This window comes from Prosopis cineraria, unplaced genomic scaffold (assembly GCF_029017545.1).
Source record: "Prosopis cineraria cultivar Desert tree isolate PC_DT_omini unplaced genomic scaffold, ASM2901754v1 PC4, whole genome shotgun sequence".
Classification (NCBI taxonomy): Eukaryota; Viridiplantae; Streptophyta; class Magnoliopsida; order Fabales; family Fabaceae; genus Prosopis; species Prosopis cineraria.
Genome location: NW_026555335.1, coordinates 29,262,436 through 29,288,308, shown reverse-complemented (window position 1 = coordinate 29,288,308; position 25,873 = coordinate 29,262,436). Strand labels below are relative to the sequence as shown.

General features: G+C 33.1%; 2 protein-coding genes across 2 annotated transcripts; both read left to right on the top strand.

Moving 5' to 3' along the window:
- The first annotated feature begins 7,100 nt into the window (after positions 1-7,100).
- Positions 7,101-12,102, top strand: LOC129307658 (uncharacterized). The gene is made up of 5 exons (XM_054948511.1): positions 7,101-7,519; positions 8,189-8,552; positions 8,715-8,785; positions 11,561-11,659; positions 11,752-12,102. The coding sequence occupies exons 1-5, from the start codon at positions 7,259-7,261 to the stop codon at positions 11,848-11,850; spliced, it is 894 nt and encodes a 297-aa protein (XP_054804486.1). The 5' UTR covers positions 7,101-7,258; the 3' UTR covers positions 11,851-12,102.
- A 6,466-nt stretch (positions 12,103-18,568) lies between these two features.
- On the top strand, positions 18,569-22,705 carry LOC129309908 (uncharacterized). Its single transcript, XM_054951665.1, has 7 exons — positions 18,569-18,872; positions 19,479-19,650; positions 19,834-19,883; positions 20,420-20,720; positions 21,248-21,436; positions 21,531-21,713; positions 22,284-22,705. Exons 1-7 carry the CDS (start codon positions 18,673-18,675, stop codon positions 22,527-22,529), a joined length of 1,341 nt encoding a protein of 446 aa, XP_054807640.1. The 5' UTR covers positions 18,569-18,672; the 3' UTR covers positions 22,530-22,705.
- The last annotated feature ends 3,168 nt before the right edge of the window (positions 22,706-25,873 follow it).

Below are 25,873 nucleotides of genomic sequence, written 5' to 3'. Positions count from 1 at the left end.
CTTACTTGGCTTGCCTAATGATAGGGAGATGGTTGATATGAATGGAGATAAGAATAAATTAAAGTTGTTAAACAAGGAGTTTAAAAAAGTATCCTATAATGTAATAAAGGCCAGGATACTCTTAGGAAAGAAAATGATAAATTTGAGTTTCCCTTCATTCTCTATTGCTTAGGAAATTTTCTTTGTCCAAGTTCGAGTTCCAAAATAAATGATAAACTATTGAAGGTCATGTCTGGATTAAATTTGGGAACTGTACATTATGATTGGTAATCCTTTATACCATCTAGCTTGAAAAGGAGATAGCCAAATATAAAGCATGGGAGAAGAAGGATGGGCATAAAAAAGCTGTTGGAGGATGCTTATTTCTTCTTGCGATATGTGGATAAATTAAAATATAATTCGTTATAAGTTAATTATTTTGCAAAATTCTGTGGGTTATATGATATAGATGTAAATATGCAGATTTCCTACTTTCAAATGTTTCCATTGGAGCCAATTGAGGTGTCATCGCAAGAAGATGCTCTGGAACATTGGACAGAGGAGAGAGTGACAGCACGAGTTTAACTTGAGAAGGCAAGTGATCATGGCATTTTACATCACCCTTCTCAAGGACATGACAGCTTCTCAGTAGAGCTTCCAAAAATGACTTCATTTTATGATCCAGTAAGGGCAAAATGATGGTTGTTAATTAGCAAAGTTATTTTTTATATAATTTTAAATATATGATACTTTATATGGTGCAGGACATAAAAGAGGTATACAGAGATATTGTGACCTTTACATGTGAAATTGCACAAAGACTCCTCAAGCTTCAAGATAAAAGAAGAGGAGAGGAAATTGTTCAACAGCATGATAGTGAAGAGGAAGAGAAGGAAGAGTTGGAACATGATGACAAAGAAGAGGAAGGAGAAGAGACAGGAGATGAAAATGAAGAGGAGGGAGAATTCAGAGAAGATAAGAAGGAGGAAGAGGAAGGACAAGTAAAAGGAGATGAAAATGAAGAGGAAGGGGGATCCAGAGAAGATGAAAAAGAAGAAGAGGAAGGACAAGTAGAAGGAGATAAAAATGAAAAGGAGGGAGAATTGGGTGTATAAGAATAAGTAAAAAAGCCAATTAGAAAAAAAGATTCTAAGGGTGAAATGACACTAAGACGGTCACAACGACAAATAGTCAGCACTATTCGTTCACTCTTTTTGGATGATAGAGGGAAGGCAAAAGAGGACATGAAAAAAGAGGACAATGTACAGAGAAAGAAGTTTACCAATACTGTACAAAGTCTATTCCATCCAATGAGGAACATGAGTATGATATTCAACCTTACTAGTTCATATGTTCATAATCGATTGGTTGATATAATTTTGTTTTCTGTAACAAGAAAATTGTGGAAATTGAGTAGTATTATCTGACAAGATACAAATGTAAGTGTTTAGGTACTAGACAATGGATTAGTAGTTCGGTGAGCAAGTGTGCTAGTTAAAATAGATCAAGTTATAGTAAAATTTTAATGTAACTGTAATTTTGTTATGTAGGTTGTTACATTAATTGGAAGACTTTTAGTCAATGAGCAAAAAGAAAAGGATCAACTTGTGCAGTGACACAATTTTGATCCAGATTTTGTGATTTGTCTTACAATTTAATTTCTTTGTTTTATTATGTGCTTACAAGTTACAAGTATTACATTTTTTCATTTTAGGGAACCATAATCCACCAACAAAAAAGATGGGACTTGGATAGCCATTTGAAGGACTTTATACCAACTACCATTGGGTATAACATAGGAGATTGAGATTTTATTTTTTCCCTATAGTGTTTGCATTACACTGGTTTTGTTATGTTGTGGAGCCAAAAACAGCCACAATGTATGTGTTGAACTCGATGCTACCATCTGGTAAAGAATCAAAGAAGAAAAAGAAGAATATAAAGAAAGAGAAAGAAGCGATGTTGCCGAAAGAGAAGGAAAAAATGGCATATTTTATGGTATGCCTTTTCCCATATAATGATATATAAAATTTTGTCGGTGAAAGCTTCTCATTCACTTTGTTCTTATTCTCAAAAAGGCAGGTTTGTAGAAATATTAATAAAACTGAAACCTGAACTTATTGATGAAAATTATGACCTAGAGTTGAAAGTAGTGCCTATAGAATAGCAATCGACGGTGGGAGTAAAAAAGCTGAAATTATGTACATGTAATTAAGTGTATATTTCCCAACTATATGCTGACAGATTTCATATTTTTTATAGATCTGATTGTGGAATGTATGTCATCTTTTGCCTTAGATAGTAGAATAATACTGCACGAGAGGAATGGAGCGGCCTTACTATGCCTCCTCTAACAATTGTAGAAACAAATGTTAAAGTTAAGATATAATTTGTTATGTGTGATAGTTTTCTATCTTGTGAGTTGACTTTATCTGATTGTGTAGGAACAATTGAGTGAAATGAGGAGTAAGGTATTGTATTGGTTAGTGACTCATCTACACAACAGAGTAGGCTCTCAAGTCATGATGTCTATTTTGAATGCTGGGCATGCACGATCCAAAAGATTGAAATCATAGTGTAAACATTTGTGATATGTAAATTAAACCTTTATGTAATTAATTTTTTTTCTGTGGCTTCTTGTATATGATACAGCAATTAATTAAAAAAAAACTTTGACTACATGTTCAAGAAATTTGATAAACCATTATTAATTTTCATTGACTCAAGTTACTTTCAAAACTGACGTTCGGTTTTTCACAATATATGTTACGGAATTTCCAAGTGAGGTTGGTGGAACACAAATTGTGCCTAGCGGCTTATCCTTACATAATAAATTCCCAATTCACGTTAGGCCCTTTTAAAACATACGTTCAGCTTTTTTCCAAGTTAAGTTAGGACGTTTGCAAGAGACTTTGCTGGAACCCAACTTGTGCCACATCGGTTTTCATCAAATAATAAATTTCCAAGTCACATTAGGAACTTTGACAACATATGTTAGTTACTTTTCCAACTTAAGATACCAAATTCTCATATGAGGTTGCTGGAATAAAACTTGTGCCAAATGGCTTATCCTTATGCAGTCAATTCCTAAGTCACATTAGGCTCTTTCAAAACATGTGTTCACCTTTTTCCCAAGTTAGGTTAGGCCATTCCCAAGTGACTTTGTTGGAACCCAACTTGTGGCAATACTTATCCTTTAGCAATGAATTCCTAAGTCACTTCAGGCACATTTACAACATACGTTAGTTATGTTTGCAAGGTAGGTTAAGGAATTTCCAATTAAGGTTTTTGGAACCCAATCTGTGGCAAGACTTACAAAAAAAGAGTTCCCAAGTCATGTTAGGACATTTCACATTATACGTTAGCTACTTTTTTAACTCAAGTTAGGGAATTCTCAGGTAAGGTTACTGGATCCCGATTTTTGACAGGTCTTTTCTAATAAACAATGACACTCAAGTGGGGTTATTCATTTCACAACTTATGGTAGGAATTTTTCTTGCTTTGGATATGAAATTGCCAATCAACATTATTGGTTCCCATTATCTGATAAATATCTTAAATGTCTGAAATACTGCAGAAAATTTTAATCCCAAGTAAGGTTCTATGTTGTCAGTAGTTACATTAGCAATACCCCTATGCTACGATAGTGAATTCAATAGTCTTATGCCATAACATCATTTTTACTCAGACAAATTTAGACCTAAAATTTTCATCAGTTTTATATTACGTTGATTGCAATACATGTACACAATATTTGCATCCCTTTTTACCCAAAAAATATCCTAGCTATTTAAATGGTACCTATGCAGTCCTTATCAAAAAACAACATAGACTACAATCCCATTTACATAACTTATCACCTCCACAAGTACAAAAAACATATGAGGTGGCTGCCTGTACAAAAGGTCATTCAACAGCAAAATGCACAAAATAAATAAAAACTATATGCATTTCAATTTTAAACTAACTAATATGCATATAATTTTCACCCCCTTTCAATCCTTACATTGGATTGGGATTCCTACATCTATTCTTAGTATGTCTAGCTTGATTACATCTTGAGCAATGATACACTTTTTTATTCTGAAACTATGACTCTCTTTGCTTGGTAGGTGGTCGCCCTGGGGGACGTGTAGTCAGTGGTGGTTCCAAAAAAGTATTCTTTTCATAATCTTCATAATGTAGCTCAGTCAACTGAGGCATGTTAATGGTTTCCACCGGAATCATTGTGGAGTTATAAATTTTTTCTTGTGCACAAATAGTGTAGCATTCTTCAACATATGAATACACATTACCCTAAACTAATTTTATTGCTGCACATGCAAGGAATTCCTACCATTTGCCATTCTTGACAAGAGCATTCTTGTAATGTTAGATTCACTTTCAAGTCATTGTTTCCTATCTTCACTAGTATCATATTCACACTATAATGTTCAGCTACCGTAACTTCAGCTCTCAATACATTCTCCCTCAATTTTGCCTCAACACGTGATCCAACTCCGTTTGACCAATTCACCATTTCTATCTTGCTATTGTATAGCTTCCTTGCTAATTTTGCTCGGTGCTCATTTATCAATGCACATATATGATGTTTTCTCTCTTTCACTAACCAAGCATTGAAAGATTCAGCATAGTTTGATGTTATATTGTCCCATCTTTTGTATGGAAATCTTGCTAATGTTCAACGATCTATGTCCCCATTTATTGCTAACCATCTTGCCAACTATGGGGAGAAAACCATCAAATGACCCATAGCAACATGCAATTCTGTTTCCAACCTTGCATATGCAATATTATCCAACAACTTAAGTGCATCTTCCTTGGTCATCCCATCAATTCTGAGCTGTAATTTTCTTTGACATGACGATAACAAAAGCATGTCAATTGCCATCAAATATTGCACGCACTGCACCAACAATAGCATTATGCCTGTCTGACACTATGGTCAATTGAACTTGGTATGTGATCTCTCTCACATTTTCAAGAAACCAAGCTCAATTATCATGTGGTTCTCCACCCACTATTACATAAGCCAAAGGAAATAAGTCATTATTTGCATCAATTGCAGAAGCTGCTAGTTAAGTCCCCTTATATGGACCACTTAAATGACTTCCATCGATAAACAAAATTGAATGAGCACTTTGGAGAAACCCTTTGATGCAACATCCCTATGCAATAAAAAGTCTATCAAATCTATAATTTGTCGAGGAAACCCACTTTGCAATTGTGTCTGGGTCCGTCTCCTTCAATTTCTCACAAAGCCATGGAATCAACATGTATGACTGTTGTGGAAGCCCATGTATTTCCTCCAATGCTCTATCTTTTCCCCTCAAAGCTTGCCGATACGTGAGATTTAACCCATACTCTTTGTAGAGGTCTTGTCTAATCTCATTTGAAGTTTTCTCTACATTCTCCCTCACAGCATCAATGATGATTAATGATGTCAATCTTGAGTTAGCCTTTTGCTTTAATAGGAGGTTGTCTTGAGCAGAGTGCATGTGTTCATTATGGAATTTTTTCACACACAATATAGAGGTTGTCTTCCCAAGAGCATAAGTTGATATCTTTTATTTGCAACCATCAATATTGCATTTGACAATCATCTTCTTAGGGCTGTTTCTCACAAATATGTAACCAAACCTATGAGCAAAGCTGTATTTATATAGTGCTTTTCTGAATACAATTGTATCATCAAATGTCTGGCCAACACCCATAAATAAATCCTTCCATTTTACCGAATTAACCTCAGGCAGTGGTGCAAGAGCATTTTGTGTTGAACATGGCAAAGAGGGTGATATGCTTTCAAGCTCTTGCCTACAGGGAGATCCTGGTAGTGACCATGTTAACAAATTCTTCATCCTACATTCACAACTACTTATAGGTCAATATAAATGGTCATTAAACTAATTAAACACACAAATAATTAAGAACAATAACTTACTCCATCGAATTATCCATTGCTCCATTTATTTCATTATCATTTGTCTCAACATACACATGTGCTGACTTATCATTATACTTTATCAAATGTTGTACTCCCTCATTGTCTAACAGATCTATGTATGTGTTTTCACTAAACTTCACTGTAAATTTCAAGTCAGCTACACCACTTTCAACTTCTGTCACTGATGACACCATCCTCAACAGCTCTTCATGATTTATGCCTTCTCTAATTAATTTAAAAATTAATCTCCCACCTTTATAGGTCATCTTCCCTTGTAAATGTTTTACAAAATGTCCATCAATATGAAGATAATAAAATACTTCTTTTGCTGAAGTACTTGCCATATGGGAAATAAATCTGGAACAACTACAAACAACATACAAATTTAGTACTTCACAACTGTCCATTCCATAATCCCAACCTTGACTACATAAATTCAGCATCCATATTACATTTTTTAACATTCACGTACTTTTCAACACAATCATAAAAATTCAGCATCCATATTACATTTTCCTTGTTTTTCACTCCTCAACTTTTTCAACTGTGTCGTTCTCGGAAATCATTTCTTCCGCATGTTTATATATAAAGTCTAGTAATCATTAAAAAGACTACTTTTTTTCTTAGGTATAAAACAAAGAGAAATGGTGCAAGACAGCATTTGCAAAGATCAAAACATTCTTTCTGTGCGTGCATGACAAAGGACATGTGTAAAAGAAGAAAACAGAACAATGGAAGAGAAATGGAAGAAGAAGATGCAGACTTCTCTTCCATGCATGGCAGAGGATGAAATGTAAAGGAAGCAATGTATACAATTATCTATTAGAAGACGATTACGCTCCATTAATTTTTTCCTAACATTTTCAGCGCACAAGAACAAACTCCATCAGTATTTTTCTCGTCAAAAAACAAGAAAACAAAGCCCACGAGATGAGCTTCTTTCCTATTACCTTTCAATGTTTAGTGAGGGGACAGTTTTATAAACTCAAATTTATTTTTTATCTCACTTAAAGATCATGATCTTTAATTGAGATTTCTATTTTTTAAGATCTCTAACTGAAATTAATGTCGTTAGGGATCCTCAATCGTCATTCTCCCCCTAAAAAATGCGTGCGTTTTCTAATTCCCCCCCCCCCCAGCTTCTCTTTTGTGGACGTTATCCTTGACATGAAGCCGGCGTCTCCGAGCCTGGGGAACGCGACAAGCGACCTTCACGAAACATGGCCAGATGTGCTGTGGAAATTAGATTATTATTTTGGCTTGAAAAATTGGATATATTAAAGTCCAATGAACTGAAACCCAGAATGACAACTGCCAACACGCAGAAAGTAAAACATGGCACTTCGACTGTTGAGTAGTGCGACTGGAGTTAAGCTGGCAGTCGCCGTTTCACCATGGAAGCCTCGAGTAGAAGGCCGCACATGGCGGCTATCATCTTCGGCCTGCAACAGAAGTAGGACCCGTAGGCTTTCCTTTTCTGTTGGGTCCGTACGGTGTAAAGCTCTCGAACAAGACAGCCGGAGCTCCGTCGACAATTCAGTAGTTTATCAAGGTCTTTACGGTCCCTGGACCGTCGATGACTCCGATGTTCGCGAGGTATTCTGCGTCACGGTCTCCTTATTTGTAAATTTTATTTACCACATCGCTTCGCTTTTCCCGTTTTGTTCCTTATTTCAGTTTCTGTCTTCTTAGGTTTTCTAGTAGCTACGGCAGTGATCTTCATGCTTCAATATACTGCTACAGGTCATACTGGTCTTCATAAATTTATTAGTGATATGAATTGAAAGTTGAAACTAATTGCTAGATCAATTCTATGTTTTCTCCATACGCTATTCTCAGTTTTGGATTTTTTGGGCAAGTCTTTTCTGGTTTATAGTTAGTTGGCAAATGATGATGATTGAGTGTAATGTGATTGAGAGACTTTTCTATGAGCCTACAGCTCAGCTCTTGACATATCATGCGTAAATTTACTCCAATTTCATGCTGTAGATGAAAACCCTCATCCAGGGATCTTATACTAACTATGTGCTATACAGCCGAGTGACCAATTCTTACTATCTTGTTCAGTTTGCTTTTGGTGCTGCCACATTGTTTTTGGAAACTTATTTTGTCTTTTGCTCATTCTTTTATTGACTAATGATTTTTCCTTGATCAATGTTGTTTAGGCTAGGTTGAAACTAGTCGTATCATATGTAATTTAATTTGTTATCTCTAAAAAGTGAGAAATTTGTGGCCTTTTCATTGATACCATGCTTTCTATGGCAGGTGATTTTGTACAGATCAGGATTAGTGACTACTGCTTCATCATTTTTGCTTGCTGCATCTGCAGCCTTTTTGCCCTATGATTCCTCACTAAGTGCCACTATCAAACAAAACCTTGATTATTTGTATGTTGCTGGGTCTTGTGGGTTGGGCTTGTCTCTCCTATTGATTCACATATATGTGTCTGAGATCAAGCGCACCCTGCAAGCACTGTGGGCGCTTGGTATTCTTGGATCATGTGCAACCTACATCACCGTTGCTCAACCAGCTAATCAAAATTTGATACAATGTGTTCTTGATAACCCATCAACTGTCTGGCTCGTTGGTCCATTATTTGCTGCCTTGACTGGACTAGTTTTCAAGGAAGGTAATGCCTCATCTATTTTCTGCACTTGCCTATGGATTTATACGTTTATTGGCCAAGTAGTCTTATTTATTATCAGTGCAAGGATACAGAGGAGTGAACATAAGACGTTTTAGCAACTTTGCCAGCAATTTTCCCAAAAATGATATTGTTTTCTCTGAACAGGACTGTGCTATGGCAAGCTGGAAGCTGGACTTCTGACATTTGTTATACCTACAGTTCTTCTTGGGCATCTGGTATTCTATTCGAACAACTTTAGTTAATTACTTTGAACATTGTGTCGGTTTGACCATTTGGTTTGGTTGGTTGTCTGATTTAACTAATGATGTGGTTTGATGAGATGATTAAATAGATTGTCTGACTTAACATTGACTAGTTTGTAATGCTGTTTGCTTAGAATCAAGCTGCTTATACCCTAGTTGTAATGTTGTTTGCAAATCAAGCTGCTCTTAATCCCATAATATGTGGGTGGTCGAAATAAAAAAGTAATCTCATAATATATGCTGCTGTATTTTTTTGGCCAACAGTATATGCTACTGGTTTGGCGGTCACCATTTAGTGCATGCTAATTCTCTCTTTACTTTATTTTTTAAAAATTAATAAAACTAAATACTTTTCTGTATTTAAAAGTAGTAAAAAGCAGTGAGAAGTTAAATAACTTCACTCTCTTCTACATCGGAATATATATTAACTGCATTATTTTTTATGTTAGTTGTGAAAAAGGATACCATGGCTTCCAACGTTATAATGATTTAGCCATATTTCATTGTTAACTAAGAATTAACTTCACGAAATTCATTTTCCTCTGTCATTCGAATTGGTACTTTTGTACTAAAGCAGGGAAAAAACGGTGGCGATTAGCCAATTGCACCTTTTTCTATGTTGGGGAATTCTTGGTATCTCATGACTTTCATGCCTTTCTCCACATTTCAATAATCTTTGCTTGCTCTTATCAAGTCAATCGTGAGGATGGCTATTGACATGCGTTCCTATATGGTCACTTTTCTCCTAATTTGATCTTTTAAAGACAAATAGCCCGTTTGGTTTAATCTCATCACGCCTTAGCAATGTTAGGATTGCATTACTATGGGGAGAACTGTTCGGCTGCCTTTTCATTTGGGCCCATGTAATCATTATTACCAAAACAATGGTAATACTCATTCATTTCTCCCCCTATGAATCTTCATTGCACCTCATTACTATCTTCCCATTCCACAAATGCCCTCTCACATTTTTTTTTTTTTTGGGTTAGACATCTCTCCCCTCTGCCTCTTCTTGTTCCATGACCCCTTGTCTTATCAGACAGTCCTCCCCTTCCTACCTCTTTGCCATCTCTGCTGCACCATCCACCTCACCCCTTTTCTCCGCTATCAGCCTCCCCCCTCATCTCTGCTGTCTTCTTTGAACGCACTGGCAGTGGCACTCTTCTTCTTCTTCTTCTTCAAATCCACTGGTGGCTTTGAGCTCACTGGCTGCAGCCTTTTTCTTCCTTTTGGTGGAACTCACTAGCGGCAGCCTTCTTCTTGAAACTCACCCACTAACAGTGGCATCCTTCTCCATTCCAACTCACAATTGAACTTACCTTTTCTTCTCTTCTCCATTTCTAGATCTATTTTCCATCTTTTTACTGTTCAATTTTTCAGATTTGATTATGTTGTGTGACTCTTTTCTAGTTGATGTCTGAATATTCATTGTTAATTTCAGTATGGTTTCTGGTGAACAAGGAGTTTTTTTTTTTTTTTTTTTTTGGGTGGCCAAGGCTAAAAGAGTCATTTGATAATATAGGGTATTGATTACCAAATCATACCAAACAAGCACATGGTAATTAATATCGCATTGCGCTTCATTGCATTGCATTACCATATAGGTCTGTAATTGAGCTAAACAGACCCAAAGCCTCTTAGTTTAGTTTCATAATAATTTTTGCCTAATCAAATGATTCATTGCTTTAAGCAATGTTATGGTTATTTAGCAAACATCTAGTGCTGGTAGTCCCATAGCGGAAATCAAGAGGCGAAAAACATACATGAGGAGAAAGAAGAAATTTGAACATAAGTATCTTGGGACAAATAGTGTAGTGCGATGACATGGGAGGGGGGAACATGACAAGGTTAACAACGTTAACTAACCAGAAGCAAGTGTAGATTAGGAAGATGAGAGCGAAGGTTGCTGGTACATATGTCATGAAGTACATGAGCCTGAGGGAGGGGAGGAGAATTATGACTGGAGACTGGAGAATCTCTAGCCTAGTAGCCTATCAAAAGATAGAGATTTCTTTTTTTTTTCTTCTTCTTGTTTTATTTATATTTTCACTGCTTTTTACAAGTCATTGAGCTCTGAATTCCCATATTTCATCTACTTCTGTATTTTATTCATATGAATAGCATTGCTTCTGGTTCTAACTTATAGCTAACTAATCACATAGATTAAGGAAACGTGTGAGTTAATTATTTGTAAAAAATATGCATTTGCTTTGCTAAAATACCACTCCTTTTAATTATCTATATTGAAGTATTATTAACATGGGTTATCATCTTGCAAAAATCTAACCATTGGGGTAGTTTGGGGAAGAAATAACAAACATGTGAGCAAAGGAGAACGAGTTCTTGTATGTAGGATTAAAACAAATTTCAACTCACTCTTACATTCAGGATCAAAGTGAGTTTTAGATTTAATAGAATCTTCCCGTGGGCTAACTAAATGACCACCCAATAATTGATTCGAGCCTACCTCCTATTTTCTTTCAAATAATATTGTTTTGGCTGATTTTTGTCATCTAACTAAACTAAGTTTTGAGAAATAGGAAAAGCCATCTTTGAGAGAATATCATTTGGGCTAGGTCAGATTGTCAATTAACGGCCCCATGGACTCCGATCTATGCCCCGTCAACTAATAATCAAATAAAGAGAAGTCTTTTTTCAGTAATTTACACTATGTGTATGGACTGGAATAATAAATTAGGATTCCTTGTGTTTTGTTTCAATTAGACTGTTATTGTTCACCTTTTGCAGACTGGTTTAATGGATAATGAAGTTAAACTTGCTTTACTTGCCACTTGGATGGCTCTTTTTGTGATATTTGCTGGGAGGAAGTTTACTCAACCAGTCAAGGTAATTTTTATTTTTACTCTTCAGTGATGATTTCTAGGGAAAATGTTCTCTGCTAAAAATTCAGAATCATTGACTTGAGTTTTTATATGAAGGATGACATTGGTGACAAGTCCGTATTCATGTTCAACTCTCTTCCGGATGATGAAAAGAAGGCCTTGGTGGAGAAATTAGAACAAGAAAAAATTAAGTAATGAGGGGTCGCTGCATGACCACAAGATGGATTGCGTTAACTAGATGTGGAGATGTTTTAAAAAGTAAATCATAATGACGAGTACGTAGTATAGCATTTTGTAATTGTAGTACCATCGTAAAAGTTAAATAGATTTTCTCTGGTGCATGGCGCGGTTGTTGTAATTTGACTATATAAAATTGGATTGGATTGAATTAAATTTCAATGAACAAATTGGAAATAAAATGATAATAGAGTAATATTTCCAAAGTAATTGGAGTTAATGTTTAATAGTTTTTGGGGGGGGGTTTTTTTTATTTGGACGAAAACTTTACTGGCATTAAACTTAGCAGAAAGTACGGAGAAACAAAGGTACAAAACAACACAAAACCCGGCGAGAACAAAAGCAAGACGGAAATAAGCAATCCGGGAACAATAACGACAAACAATCATAAACCAATAACGCCAATTCATTCTCTTGGAAGAGAAGCTTCTGCATCATTGAAGATCAGCTGCTTGGTTACCCTGATGAGAAGTAAAGGAAAGAGAGAACCCAACTTTAGATACCAAAGCCACAATGCAGTCATGCAAGATACTTCTACATTTCCAATCGTACAAATCAGGTTGATTTCGAGCAACATATAACGTTGAAAGTTTGCAATCAGTCTCAAAGATGATTTTGTCATTACCTAGATCAGAGGCCAGCGTAAGAGCACAACTTAGGGCTAATGTTTCAGTCATGAAAGCTGATAAGGATTTGACTTTTATCAATAAAACCCCACCCAAGTTCACCAACATGATCTCTACAAATGATCCCTATGGCAGCATGATCAGATTTCCCTGAAAAAGCTCCATCCAAATTAATTTTGAGGAACCCCACAAGAGGCACCTTCCAGCCAGTAGTAACATTAGTACCTCCACGTGTCTCATCTGCAGGAGTTGGATCAACGCAAGTGATTCAGAATTCATGGGGAGACTTCATCATTTCTTCCCCCCACCCCAAATAAATAAATAAACCACAAGGTCCATCATATGAGAGCTGGTTTCTGTTTAGACTTATAGTTGATGACATATTTTATTAAATGGGAAAATTGACCAAAAGCATTGCGAGTTAATTGCCTTGCACTGTTTGGTTCAATAAAAGGAAGGGAAGGTCTTTATAACGGGGAGGGGAGGGGAGGGTAAATATTTTAATAATCCCTTGATAACTCTTCGATTGGGTTGCGTATTGATGTAAAAGGGTAATACTCTATGATTTTATTATTAATCCTATTTTCTACTTTAGGAAGAATTCTATCAAGGTAGCTTTGCACGGAGACACTCCATTGATTACTTTCATTAAGGATGTTTATATAATGGGATAGGATTGAGATAGCTTCATCTCGTGTCTCATCCCAACAAATAAATGGCGCTGAAGTTTTGTTCAATGTCCTATCCTTTCTCGAAAGTTTTTCTATCTTGTTTATAAGTAAAATGAGATGGGATCAAGACATTTCGATAAAGCAGACAAAACATGAAAGAAAAATTTAGATAATAATATTTATTAAATTATATACCTTACTAAGTCTAAAACCAAAATAATAAGAATATAAAAATTCAATCATTGAGTTACAGTAGCTACAATTTAAAGTGAAAGAATACAATTACAAGAACCACTATTTTAAGTCAAGTATATAGCAACCAACTTTCAAACTACAAGTATTATAACAACAATAAAATGATTAAGCTATATAACTTAAGTGATCATTTTGTTATGTAATAAAATAAATAAATGAATGAATAATATATACTCTAACTCTAACTTAATAAATAAAGTGTTAAATATTAATGAAAGAAAACAAAAAATAATATATTCGAAATAGAATGGGATGTTCCGGTGATAATCTTGTGTTTCGTCCTATTTTATAAAGTCTTGTCCTTTTTTCAAACTAGAACAAACCCATCTTGACATAATCAGAATGAAAACAAACATGAATACCCTTACTTTTGATGAATTGGTACCAATTTTTTTTTTCTTTGGTAGAAAAAGAGGCCAAAAGCCCGAAATTGAACTAGTACAAGTTTATTCTCACATTCAATTCAGCCTTTGGTTGACTTTGGCTCATGATAACTTATCTTGTACAATCACTGCTCAGCATGACCACCTGTCAATTACAAATTAAGCTTAGAACAAGCGAGCGTGGGCATGCATGCATATAAAGCAAGTGAATCTAAATATCTTCTTCCCCCAATTGAGTTGCCAACACATGCCACTTTGCTTCCCAACTTTTTCTCATTCAAGTTAGTAACCATGCTAAGACAAGTTACATTCAAGTTAGTAACTAACGGTAATTTTGACTTAATAATTTTTGATGAGATGCCTACTATTGAGTGCAAAAATATCACATATTTTGATATGACTAGATAATTTTTTTCCTTATACGGGTTTCCTGTGGCTATGTATTAAAAAAAATAATTTCAGTTGAAACAACTAATACACTGTAATCATGTAATGTTGTATTGTGGCATGAATGCTGTAGTAATTGGAGTAACCTCATCTCCTCCCATTCTAATTGATATTTTTTGCATAAAAATATATCTAATGCTAGTTGCTCACTCATGTATCACATAGACTCAGTACATTACATTATCTATATTCTATTTAATAAAAACATGTTAGGTTTTATTGGTTCAATTAAATAAAATCATATATATTATTATTTTTAAAGCATGGATGATGTGGTACATAAGAATTTCTTCATAATTATATTACAAAACTTCATGTGAAGCAAATTATTTATGGATAAGAGAGGTATCTGTGTATACTTTTACATTTTATTTTGATATCTAGTTTTTAGGGAGAATATCAATGATGGACATCTCAACAAAATTAATATTTGACAAGGATTTTTAATAAGCAAATCAACGAATTAACAAGTAAAATTATTGTTTTAATGTGTATCCAATTTATTTATATGGTTCTTGTAGATATTAAATTCTTGTGAAAAATAATCTTTTATTTTTTCAACTTTTCACTTATTTATAACTCAGTCTCTCAACTATGACTCATTTATGATTCGGTTTGTTAACTTTTGATTCACTTATAACTTAGTTCTACAACTTTTTGTAATTCTTTTTTTCATGTTAGCTTACATCCCACAATAAAGAACAAGAGGAGGGTATTTTAGAATAATATATGAGCATTTTTTTTATCTCTCTTCTTTAATAAGGATGATTTTTTTAAAAAAAATTGCAAAATACTCCTCCGGTTTTTTTTACAAGTCATTTCTACCAATTTCATTAATACCAATGTAAACAAAAGTAAAAGAAATAAAAGTGTGTAAAATTTTAAATATGCCCTTATATAATAAATTTAAAAAGTGATGGCATGTTATTTTTCTCTTTCATAAAGGGTAATTTTAAAAATATTTTTTAAATATTACCCAAAAAGCCATACCTTAACTTATAAAATGAGACCAAATAAACTTTCCAAAACATGTCTTATAAATGGAACTGAAAGAAGTAAGGATTAAGTTATAACTGAGTCAAAAGTTAAAGGATTGAGTTATAATTAATCATTATTGAGAGAATGAATTGCAATAAGTCATAATTAAGAAATTGAGTTACAAATAAATTAAAAGTTGAATGATTAAAAAATTAATTTTTCTTAAATTCTTCTAAGGGTATGCTCCAGCGATTAAAAAATCAGATCAAACCGGACGGTCAGATTGGTTTAACTGTAAATCGGTCTGAATTTTGACTTAGTCAATATGTAAAAATTATTTTGGTGGTTGAGTGGGGTTAGGTTGCTTTGGATCGATAGTCTGACTGAAAACTAGATTTAATTTTCAAAAATTGAACTGTTCAAAAAAATCTTTTCATTTTCATATTTTTAAAAAATGACTAGTTTTTTTAATCATTTAATGTTATGTTGTATTATGTGTTAAGTCATAATAAACTTAAAACATTTAGTATTATTTTCATGTTAAGTAGCAATTTTATAATTATTTCTTATATTTAAATTATTATATATGTATATATAATTTTTTTAATTTAATTATTAAATCACCAAGTTATCATTAATCTAACCCGACTAAACTTTTGAATATTGAACCGCCGACCTTTTCACTTCATTATTTTATCCCGTTCTTAAAATATTGGTATGCTCCCTATTTTTTATTAAATAATATTTGCAAAATAATTTGTACGTGTGTGTCAGCGTGTGGGTGTCCGAGGAGGGACGTTCAACAGCCCTTTGTCACCCCATCAGCTATTTATTTACTTGGCTTTACATGTAAGTGGGGAGCCAGGACTTCTTTCGCCCTATGCTGTTGCTGACGGCAACAAATCAACTCACATTGTCCTTTTTTTTTTTTTTTTGAACTGTCAAAGTCTTAAAGATTGGAAATTGCCCAAAAGATGAAATACTTTTCATATAAAGAATTATTTTCTTTTTTTTCCCCCCAAAAGCCTTTAATTTTTATTTTCTATTTTATAATCTTATTCTACCTAACAAATGGTCTTCGGATGCCTCGGCCATTGTTGACGGTAAATTTCACCGAACAATTGGAGCTGCCACTTAGACTTCTTCTAAACTTACCTAATAAATAAATTCACTACGATATTATAATATTCAAGTAGAATTGTAGAATAATAATTTTCTTCCAAAAATAAGGAAATACTAATTGATTCATCAAGAAATTTCTATTAATAAATAAGCATTTTAAATTAGTTCAAGTGACTGAACTTAAATCTTTCAAATTATTAAGAAGTAATAGCTATTGTATTCATCACATGTGAATTTTCCATTGAGTATAAGTAATTTTTAATTTATAAATATCAATGACTTATTATCAATATTGCAGGTAAAATTATTATCCATGTCAATATAAAATATAAGATCTTTGTCAGTAGTGTTACTTATATTTTAAAAATCAACATGGATCCCGTGCCATATATGAATACGAATGTACTCCCTCTATCTTATTTATAAATTATTTCCTAAACCATATAATTTGTATGATTCATAAATAGTACATAATTTGTTAAAATATATAGAGTTTTACTATTTTTTGTTATTACAAATTAATATATAGGGTCAACTTTTTATCTTAAATTATTCACTCAAAATTATTGAGTTTCCTAAAATATTAAGTAGTGGTGTGATTTTTCCGCTTGTTGTTGCTCCTACCATAAAAAAAACAAAGGTTGTAATCAATTTTTTTTGAGAGAGTGATAATTAAGTTCTAAAGGAATTATTTTATTTTACTAAAATCTCAATAAATTTTAAAATGTAAACTAATTCCTTTAAATTTTTAACTGATTTTTTGTTATAATAAAAGAGACTCAAATATCCTTAAACTATAATAGAAAATTTCAAATGAAGTGATTTGCACCTAACTCTTGTAGGTTTGCAATTTTATCTACCCTGATTTGTAATTTAATTTTTCAATTTTATTTAGAAACATGAGACTTCAACATTAATTGAATTGAATTTTGAGATTATTTATTTTGCTCCAAGATTTTGCAACTTATTCTCTCATATTTGTAACTCTATTTACCTAAACTTGCAAGTAAGTCCTTTAAATTTTTAACTGATTTTATGTTATAGTGAAAAAGACCCAAATATTCTTTGTAACTATAATAGAAAATTTCGGATGAAATGATTTGCAACTTAATCTCATGGGCGTGCAATTTTATCTACCCTGATTTGCAACTTAATTTTTTAATTTTATTTAGAAATATAAGAATTCAACATTAATTAAATTTTGTGATTATTTATTTTGCTCCAAGATTTTGCAACTTATAATTTTTCAATTTTATTTAGAAATATAAGATTTCAACATTAATTAAATTTTGAGATTATTTATTTTGCTCCAAGATTTTGCAACTTATTCTCTCATATTTGTAACTCTGTTTACCTAAATTTGTAACTCTCTTTCCCAATTTACCAACACATCATCTCAACATTAATTCTTTTTTATGAGAAATTATTTGTTTAGTTTCAAAAGTTAATAGAAAATATTACATAAAAAATAAGTTTAAGATCTCATGCATTTTTAGATTTATATTATAAAGGTCAAATTGCTATTTAATCCTAAAAATTATAAGATATTATCAAATAAGACAACACACACCAATAAAACTCATTAAATATATTTTACAACATTATTTTTTTTAAAATATAAACCTTAGAAAATTCTATTTATTTAATACTCTAATTGTAAAAGAATATTCAAAAAGAGAAAATATATTAAAAAATAATATTAAAAAAATATCACTAATAAAATTTTATTTTTGTTAAAGTATTTTAAATTTTGTAACATTGAATTTCTCTTAAAAATATTTTATAATTTAAGAAGAAAGAAGTATAATCTTTTAATAAAAATAAAATAGTTTTTAATTTCTTCTTTTAAATAAAAAGTTCAATGATTTTTATTTTTAAAAATTAACAAATTTAATAAATGAAACTATATCGATTAAAATAAAATAAATTATAAACATAAAATTTAAACTTGAAAGAAATTGGAAGAACTTGCATATTAGTTTTTCCAGTAATAAAATAATGATAATAATAAAAATTTTACTGAAAAAATAAAAATAAATTTAACAATTTTACAGCGAACTCTGACCCCAAAAACAAAAATTTACAGCGAAAAGACGCTGTCCAAATCCTATCCAGCTACTCCCAATTTGCCCTGGGCATGCGATCGGTGCGCCGTCGTCATCGCACTGGTTCGTATATATATAGAATTTCAATTTCAATTAATAAAGCAAAGTGCAGCCAGCCCGATCATATTCTCAGTTCCAACTCTTCACCAACCCCCCTCCGCTCTCTCCCTCTCTTTCGCGCTTGCTTGCCCTCATGGGTTCCGTTTCAAAGCTTTCCAATACAAATCCGGTGGCTTCTTTATCATCTAGGCTTAGGCCTAGTCCCAGATCTTCTCAGTCTCAACCCAAGTGTTTGATCGGTTTCCCAACTCTCACTACTTTCAATACCAAACTCTCTTCTTCCACATCCTCCCTGCAGAGCCGTCTTTCTCAGCTCTCAAGGGGCTCTTTGATGTAAGTGTTTTTGTTTTTCTTCTTGTTCTGGTTCCATCGAATTAGACATATACTTTTTCTTATTTTGGTCTCATTTTTCGTCCTTTGTCATTTTCGGCTTCATATTTCTATTGATGATACGATCTGAATTGAAAAATCTTTAAACATTTACCAATAGTCTTGTTGATCAACTACTCCACACTAGCCTCTTTGATTTGACTTTTACCGTGGATGGAGTTCGGGTTTCGAAATGATCATGCATGTTTGGAAAGCTAGGTTGTTTGAAATTGAGCTTATGAAACTTTGCACTGGTTCGTTTTTGCTTTTAGTCTCCGCTATCCATCTCGATTTCTCTTTCTGTAGCAACATTTCAGCTACATCGCGGTGAAATGTCTACTTTGATAATATGCACCGAAGATTATTGTTCTTATTGCGGCTTTAAGACTTTTATATTTTAAATGCTTTTTTTTTTTTTCCTTTAGTAAATGAATGCATCACCTTTTTCATTTTTAATTACAAAATCTACAGGAATGATCATTCTCATGCATCCCTGCAATGTTCTCTACATTACTTTTTAGTTGTAGGATACTATGTATAATTCTTGTAACTGTTACGGTGTTCTTGCAGAATCAGGTGCTCTCAAACTGATGGAAACGGAAATCCTGCTAAGAGGACAGCTCTGCACGATCTCTATGAGAAAGAAGGTCAGAGTCCATGGTATGATAACCTGTGTCGACCTGTTACTGATCTCCTCCCTCTTATAGCAAGTGGTGTTAGAGGCGTCACTAGCAATCCAGCGGTAACTATGGTTTTTTCGCCCCTTTTTCATGGGTTCTAAATCTCTTATTCTTATTGTTTGGTAGCCTGCATGAAGTTGTTTTCCTCGTTTAACAATATTGATTTTATGTCCAGATAATCATAAATTATCTGAGATTTCATCTGAAATCGTAATTATTTTGCTGTTTCATATGTGTGACTGCAGATTTTCCAGAAAGCAATCTCATCTTCGAATGCATACAATGATCAATTCAGGTAATAAAAGCATTATTGTTTCTAAGTATTACTGTATTTCTTCTCGCAGGCATTATTCAATTGCATAGCCTTTAATTGTAAGGCTGCCTGTTAGAGAATGTCTGTGTTGTAGACTGACCCTTGAACATGCTTGTCGAGGTTGGCTTTTTTTTGTAGGTTATTCAAAGTAGTTGAAGTTCAATAATACAGTTAGTCTGAATAGAGACTGCTCTGTAGATCTTTTTCTTTGATTGGCGATGGGGAAATTTAAAACTTCTGCCTTAAGCATATAACAATACTGTGATTTTGGCGGATTTCATGATGTTGAGTATTAGTAGATGTCAGTTATCCGTAGAGGAAAAAAAGGAGAAAAGGGTGATGGATTTCCTTCCTGACCTTGCAAACTATGACTTTCTTATTAGCTTTATCGTCATTTCTCCTGTATTATCTATATATATATATATATATATTTTGCTTGTAGTTTAAGTCTTGACTCTATTATTCTTAAGCTCCCTTTATAGGGCCTTACTTCTTAAGACAAATTACTTGATGTGTAGGGAACTCGTGCAGCAAGGGAAAGACATAGAGAGTGCTTATTGGGAACTTGTGGTGAAGGACATCCAAGATGCATGTAAATTATTTGAGCCAATTTATGATCAAACTGATGGGGGTGATGGCTATGTTTCTGTTGAAGTATCTCCTAGGCTTGCTGATGATACTGAGGGGACTGTAGAGGCAGCAAAATGGCTTCATAAAGTGGTTGCTCGCCCTAATGTATACATAAAGATCCCTGCCACAGCCGCATGTATTCCTTCAATCAAGGAAGTTATTGCAAGTGGAATCAGTGTGAATGTGACTGTAAGTCTTACTATGTTTGATATGCTAGAGTCCAAGATGACATGGGTCATCTTATCTAAGATATCAGGTGTCATAGGATTGAATCATTTTTTGTGGTACCTCATGCTGCTAAAAAGATATGGATACCGCTCCTCTCTTAACTATCTATTAGGTTTTATAAAATGCCACTTATATCCTTTACAACAAATATTTCAATTTTCATATTAAACATGAACATCTTAATTACAGCAGTATCATATACCATGACATTCAAAACTAGGATGTGAGAATAGTGTAGCAAAAGCTTCCTAGACGTTATGTTGTTCTGGGTGGTGTGACGGGTGGAATGAAAAGCAAGCTTTGTAATAACAACCATTATATTGTTAATCTTTGAAGCTTATTCTTGATTAATTTTAGTGAGGACATGATGGATTTGAATATCTGAATAAGCTTATATTTTAGTTCTTTGATGAGTGCCATTTATGTTGACGTTTTTATCATCTCTATGAAGTCTGGTTGTATGCTTACTTTCATTATTGCTTTCACAGCTCATATTCTCTCTCGCAAGATATGAAGCAGTAATTGATGCTTACTTGGATGGTCTTGAGGCTTCAGGGCTAAGTGATCTCTCAAGAGTCACAAGTGTTGCCTCTTTCTTTGTCAGTCGGGTAGACACTCTCATTGACAAGATGCTAGAGAAGATTGGCACTCCAGAGGCCCTTGATCTGCGTGGGAAGGTGACTGCTTCTTGTTGGTTAAATTCTTTCCTTGTGGAGCTACAATTCCTCAGTATATAAAATTTGCTCATGCCATGCCACATGGTTTTAATAGGCAGCAGTAGCTCAAGCAGGCCTGGCATACCAACTCTACCAGAAGAAATTCTCCGGTCCTAGGTGGGAGGCCCTTGTGAAAAAGGGTGCTAAGAAGCAGAGGCTGCTCTGGGCCTCAACTAGCGTCAAGAATCCTGCCTACCTTGATACTTTATATGTGTCTCCTCTCATTGGACCTGACACTGTAAGCCCTGATGTATTTTTCACCATCTTTCTGTTCGGAATCGCACAAATGATAAGTGGAATTAAAAAGGATAAAATAATTGAAAATAATAGAGAAGTTAGAAAAAAAACGATAAAAGATGACATGAGAAATTTAATGTGAAAAAACATCTAATGTGATGGACAAAAAATCTATGGGAATGAATGGGAAATTCCACCATAGAAAGTGAGAATTACAATAATTATCTTTGTTATCTTGCTCATTGCCTGTGGGTTTTTCATCTCTTATATAGGGGGTTTTCTTACGTTAAATTTGTCTCATCATTTATCATGTTCTTTAATTTCTCTATCATTTCCATCCACTATCTTTTTTAATTCTGCTTATCATTTGCGTGGTCCCTAACGTTTGTCGTAGTAATTGTGTAATTGCTCGAATGGGCTAAACAGACTGACTTATTGCGGAGCTATTCCGTTGCCCATGATGCAAACAGACTTATGACCTTGATTGGTTTTAACAAACTTGGAAATCAGCCTTCCATAATCATTAACCTAAACTTTTTGGTATTATATAACATGCCATCCTCCCATGCAGGTATCGACCATGCCGGACCAAGCACTCCAGGCATTTATAGATCACGGTACTGTATCCAGGACGATCGATTCTAATGCATCTGAGGCTGAAGGAGTATACAATGCTCTTGAGAAATTAGGAATTGATTGGAACTTGGTTGGCTCTCAGCTTGAAGATGAAGGAGTGGAAGCTTTTAAGAAGAGCTTTGACAGCCTACTCGATACCCTGCAAGAGAAAGCAAACTCTCTCAAGCTAGTCAGCCTGTAACGTAAGCCTTGTTGTCTGCATGCATAATGTCCCTTATGGGTTAATAAACGTACTGGGTTGTCTGTTATCATTCCTGCTGTAAATGTGCTTTGAGTGCTTTGTGGACTTCGGTGGTAATAATATAAATTGGATATTGGATTTTATCTTCATAGCATAAAAATATCCAAGTCAAATTATATAGTGTTGCGTTATTTTGTTTGGATTTCAAATTTTAGTCCTTTTATTTTCATTTTCCCCATCATTTTGTTTGTTTTGAATCGATTCACTTTTCTAACAAATCCTGAACGTTATCGTCTTAGAACATCATCAGACTTTTGTTCAAAAATTGCTTGTATTATTTGTTAGATTTTTCTTTTGGCCAACGTCAGCTGTTACGAGTAGTTGGATACTTTGTTGAGATGAAACTTTATAAGTAAATCATTGGTCTAATACTTTCCCGTCATACATTTTTTGCCAACTCAGCAAACGGCAACAAGTTTGATGCTGTTATAACGGACTGGAAACTAGCGTTAAAATGGCCAGTGTAAGAATCCATTTGGGAGGGGAAAAAGCAAGAAAAAATGCTGTAAGGCTTGAAAATATCCAGAAATTTTTTTTTTCAGAAATTTTTGATATTTTTAAGTCAACAATAGATCATGTGTATTCATAAATTTTTTAAAAAAAAGTCAATCTTTTTCAATCAGTTAAAATAATATATTAACTATTGATAGGAAAAGGTTTGAGAACTTTACAGATTACGGAAGGTTGATTTTATTTTTATAAAATTTAATAAATATTTATGTATCATTGTTGATTAAGGATATCACAAGCTCTAGGAGAGTTTGTGAATTTTTTCACTATCTTAAAAAAAAGTGAAAATTAGGCCATACAAAACGTGAAAATAAAAGGATAGATCATATGAGAAGCAATTTGAAACTCAGTGCATTCAAATTGGAAGAACGTGCACTGATGAGTAAAAGACAAAAACAAAAACATGGACAGAAAGATCTTCTGACATTAGCAACCTTTGTCAGCATCCTCCATCTTGTACAATTTTAATGAGAAGAGATTCACAAGTGGTGAATGCTTAATTCAACTCATTCAAAAGTGACTTCATTATAGTAATTATAGTTTATTAATGTTTAAAAATTATAAAAATAATTTTTTTTAAAAAAATTCAAAACAATTTTCAAGATCAAGGCACTCGTCACATAAAGTCAGTCATTTGATCAGTTTAAATAAGCCTAAAATATTATAAGATTGGCCTTGAGAGTTTAGAATTTTTTTTTTTTTACTTTAGGCTTATTTGGGCTAGACCAAGTCTAAGCTAGAATAGACTTAGGTAGAATACCTAAATTTTTTTATTATTAATAAAATAAAATTAAAATAAGATAAAATTGAAAAATTTTAAAGATAAAAATTGAAATTAGTTAAAAATAAGAAATAAAATGAAATCATGTTGAGCAATTTAGGTGTTTGGATCAGCTGAATAGGCCGATCAGCCCAATCAAAGTTTTTTTTATATATATTTAAATATTTTAAGTTCAATTTGAATAAGTCTGATTTAAATTAAGCTTAATCCATGAATTTGATATTTTTTTAATATTATATAACAAAATCTTTTGATCAAATGATTGTTATTGTGATACGTGAGATACTAATTATGTGAGTGGAGCTAGACTTGATCTAAATTTATAAGGATAACCATGGATATCTTTTTAATCAAATCCCAAATTATGACAATTTAAACCGCTACCAAAAGTGATTGAATGCACTTAAAACACATTTCTATATAATCAAAATGCAAACGAGGACATTAAAATACAGCATGGGACTTGAATTTAACCCCACATGGCATGATGAATAAGCTTAAAAATCCAGCTCATCGACACCAAATGGAAGCCTGATAGTGCGACACATGAAACAAGGAGTGTGCCCTTAACCCTTGCTTTATAGATGGCAACCGTTACTAATATGTCCTATTAATCTCTAAAATCTCATAGGTTGTGCTAAATTATTAATTAATAACCATCTATCAATCAATTAATAAATTAATTAAACCTGTTGAGATATAACTATCACATATATTTAAATCTGTCACTAGATTTATCGCATAAGGATGGCACCTTCCCCCCCCCCCCCTTTTCGCCCCATCTCTATCATTAGATAGCAAAATAAATAGTTCAGATTTAATTATTTTATAAAATAATTATTATAATACCATATAAAAAATAATAAATACATTTAAATGGTTAAAATTTGACGATAGTTCATAGGTTTATACTGTTATTAAATGCTTTTATAAATTAAAAATTTTTATTTATTTTATTACAATTATAAATTTTGAAGATCAAATTTTAACCGTTTAAATTTATTTATTTATTTATTTTTTAATATAATATTATGATAATTTTTTTTATAAAATAATTAAGGTTAAAGTGTACTTTCAGCTTTTCAACTTTCTATAACATTTTATTTTAATCTCTTAATTTTATAAAGTATTTTTTAGTTCCTCAATCATAACACTGCTTAATTTTATCAACAAAAAATTTTTGCGTTGAAACTTTAAATATTGACAAAATATTATCAAATGTTAATATATTTTCTTTAATTTTTTAAAATAAAAATGATTGACACAAAATAATCATTTAAAGTTAAGGGTATTAGAGTTAAAAAATTAAAAAAAATACTTTATAAAATTAAGAGTCGAACTGCAATCTTGTATAAAGTTAAAAAATTAAAAAGTATATTTAACTAATAATTAAATACAAACCATTGATTTATTGTCTAAGGATGGAGATGGGATGAGAAGAAAATGAGAAAGAAGGATGAGGAGAAGATCTGCATCGGTTTTTTAGCTATTAAGAAGCCCACACAAGCATATCAAATTAACATAGGGCACATTTAGTTACAAACATAAATGATGAATGTCATTCCCACCTTCAGAAGCTTTCCAGTAGGAACAAGCATGTGTTTGACCCCTTGTCTAAAGTTGTGTCTCAAAAAGTTGTAGATATAATTGACAACCATCTTATTAATGAAGGATGAATTAGGCTTGGCCATAACCTCTGCTTCCCCCAAACCTCTGCTTCCCCCAACAAGTACACTCCTTTCTCTCTTGCTTTCTCTATGAATTTGACCTCCTCATCAACACCACCTTGTCTGTGAGTGGCCGGCGTGGTGGCGGAAATTTGATGACACGTGTGATAATTCTTGATTTTGCCACAGTGCTAATCTATGAGAATTGGAGCTCTTCCCTTTGGTCACCTCATGACTAGTATTCCCTAATATGCCTTCTTGTGTGGTGGTTCCTTGAGCCTCTTTATCCACATCCTCATAAATCACGTGTTGAGAATTTGTCAATG

Bases quoted from the DNA above. Each gene is read 5' to 3' on its own strand.
- LOC129307658 (XM_054948511.1), top strand. From the start codon at position 7,259: ATGGCACTTCGACTGTTGAGTAGTGCGACTGGAGTTAAGCTGGCAGTC. The intron at 7,520-8,188 runs GTATTCTGCGTC...TTTCTATGGCAG, and splicing joins ATGACTCCGATGTTCGCGAG to GTGATTTTGTACAGATCAGG. The intron at 11,660-11,751 runs GTAATTTTTATT...TTTTATATGAAG, and splicing joins AGTTTACTCAACCAGTCAAG to GATGACATTGGTGACAAGTC.
- LOC129309908 (XM_054951665.1), top strand. From the start codon at position 18,673: ATGGGTTCCGTTTCAAAGCTTTCCAATACAAATCCGGTGGCTTCTTTA. The intron at 19,651-19,833 runs GTAACTATGGTT...GTGTGACTGCAG, and splicing joins GCGTCACTAGCAATCCAGCG to ATTTTCCAGAAAGCAATCTC. The intron at 20,721-21,247 runs GTAAGTCTTACT...TTGCTTTCACAG, and splicing joins GAATCAGTGTGAATGTGACT to CTCATATTCTCTCTCGCAAG.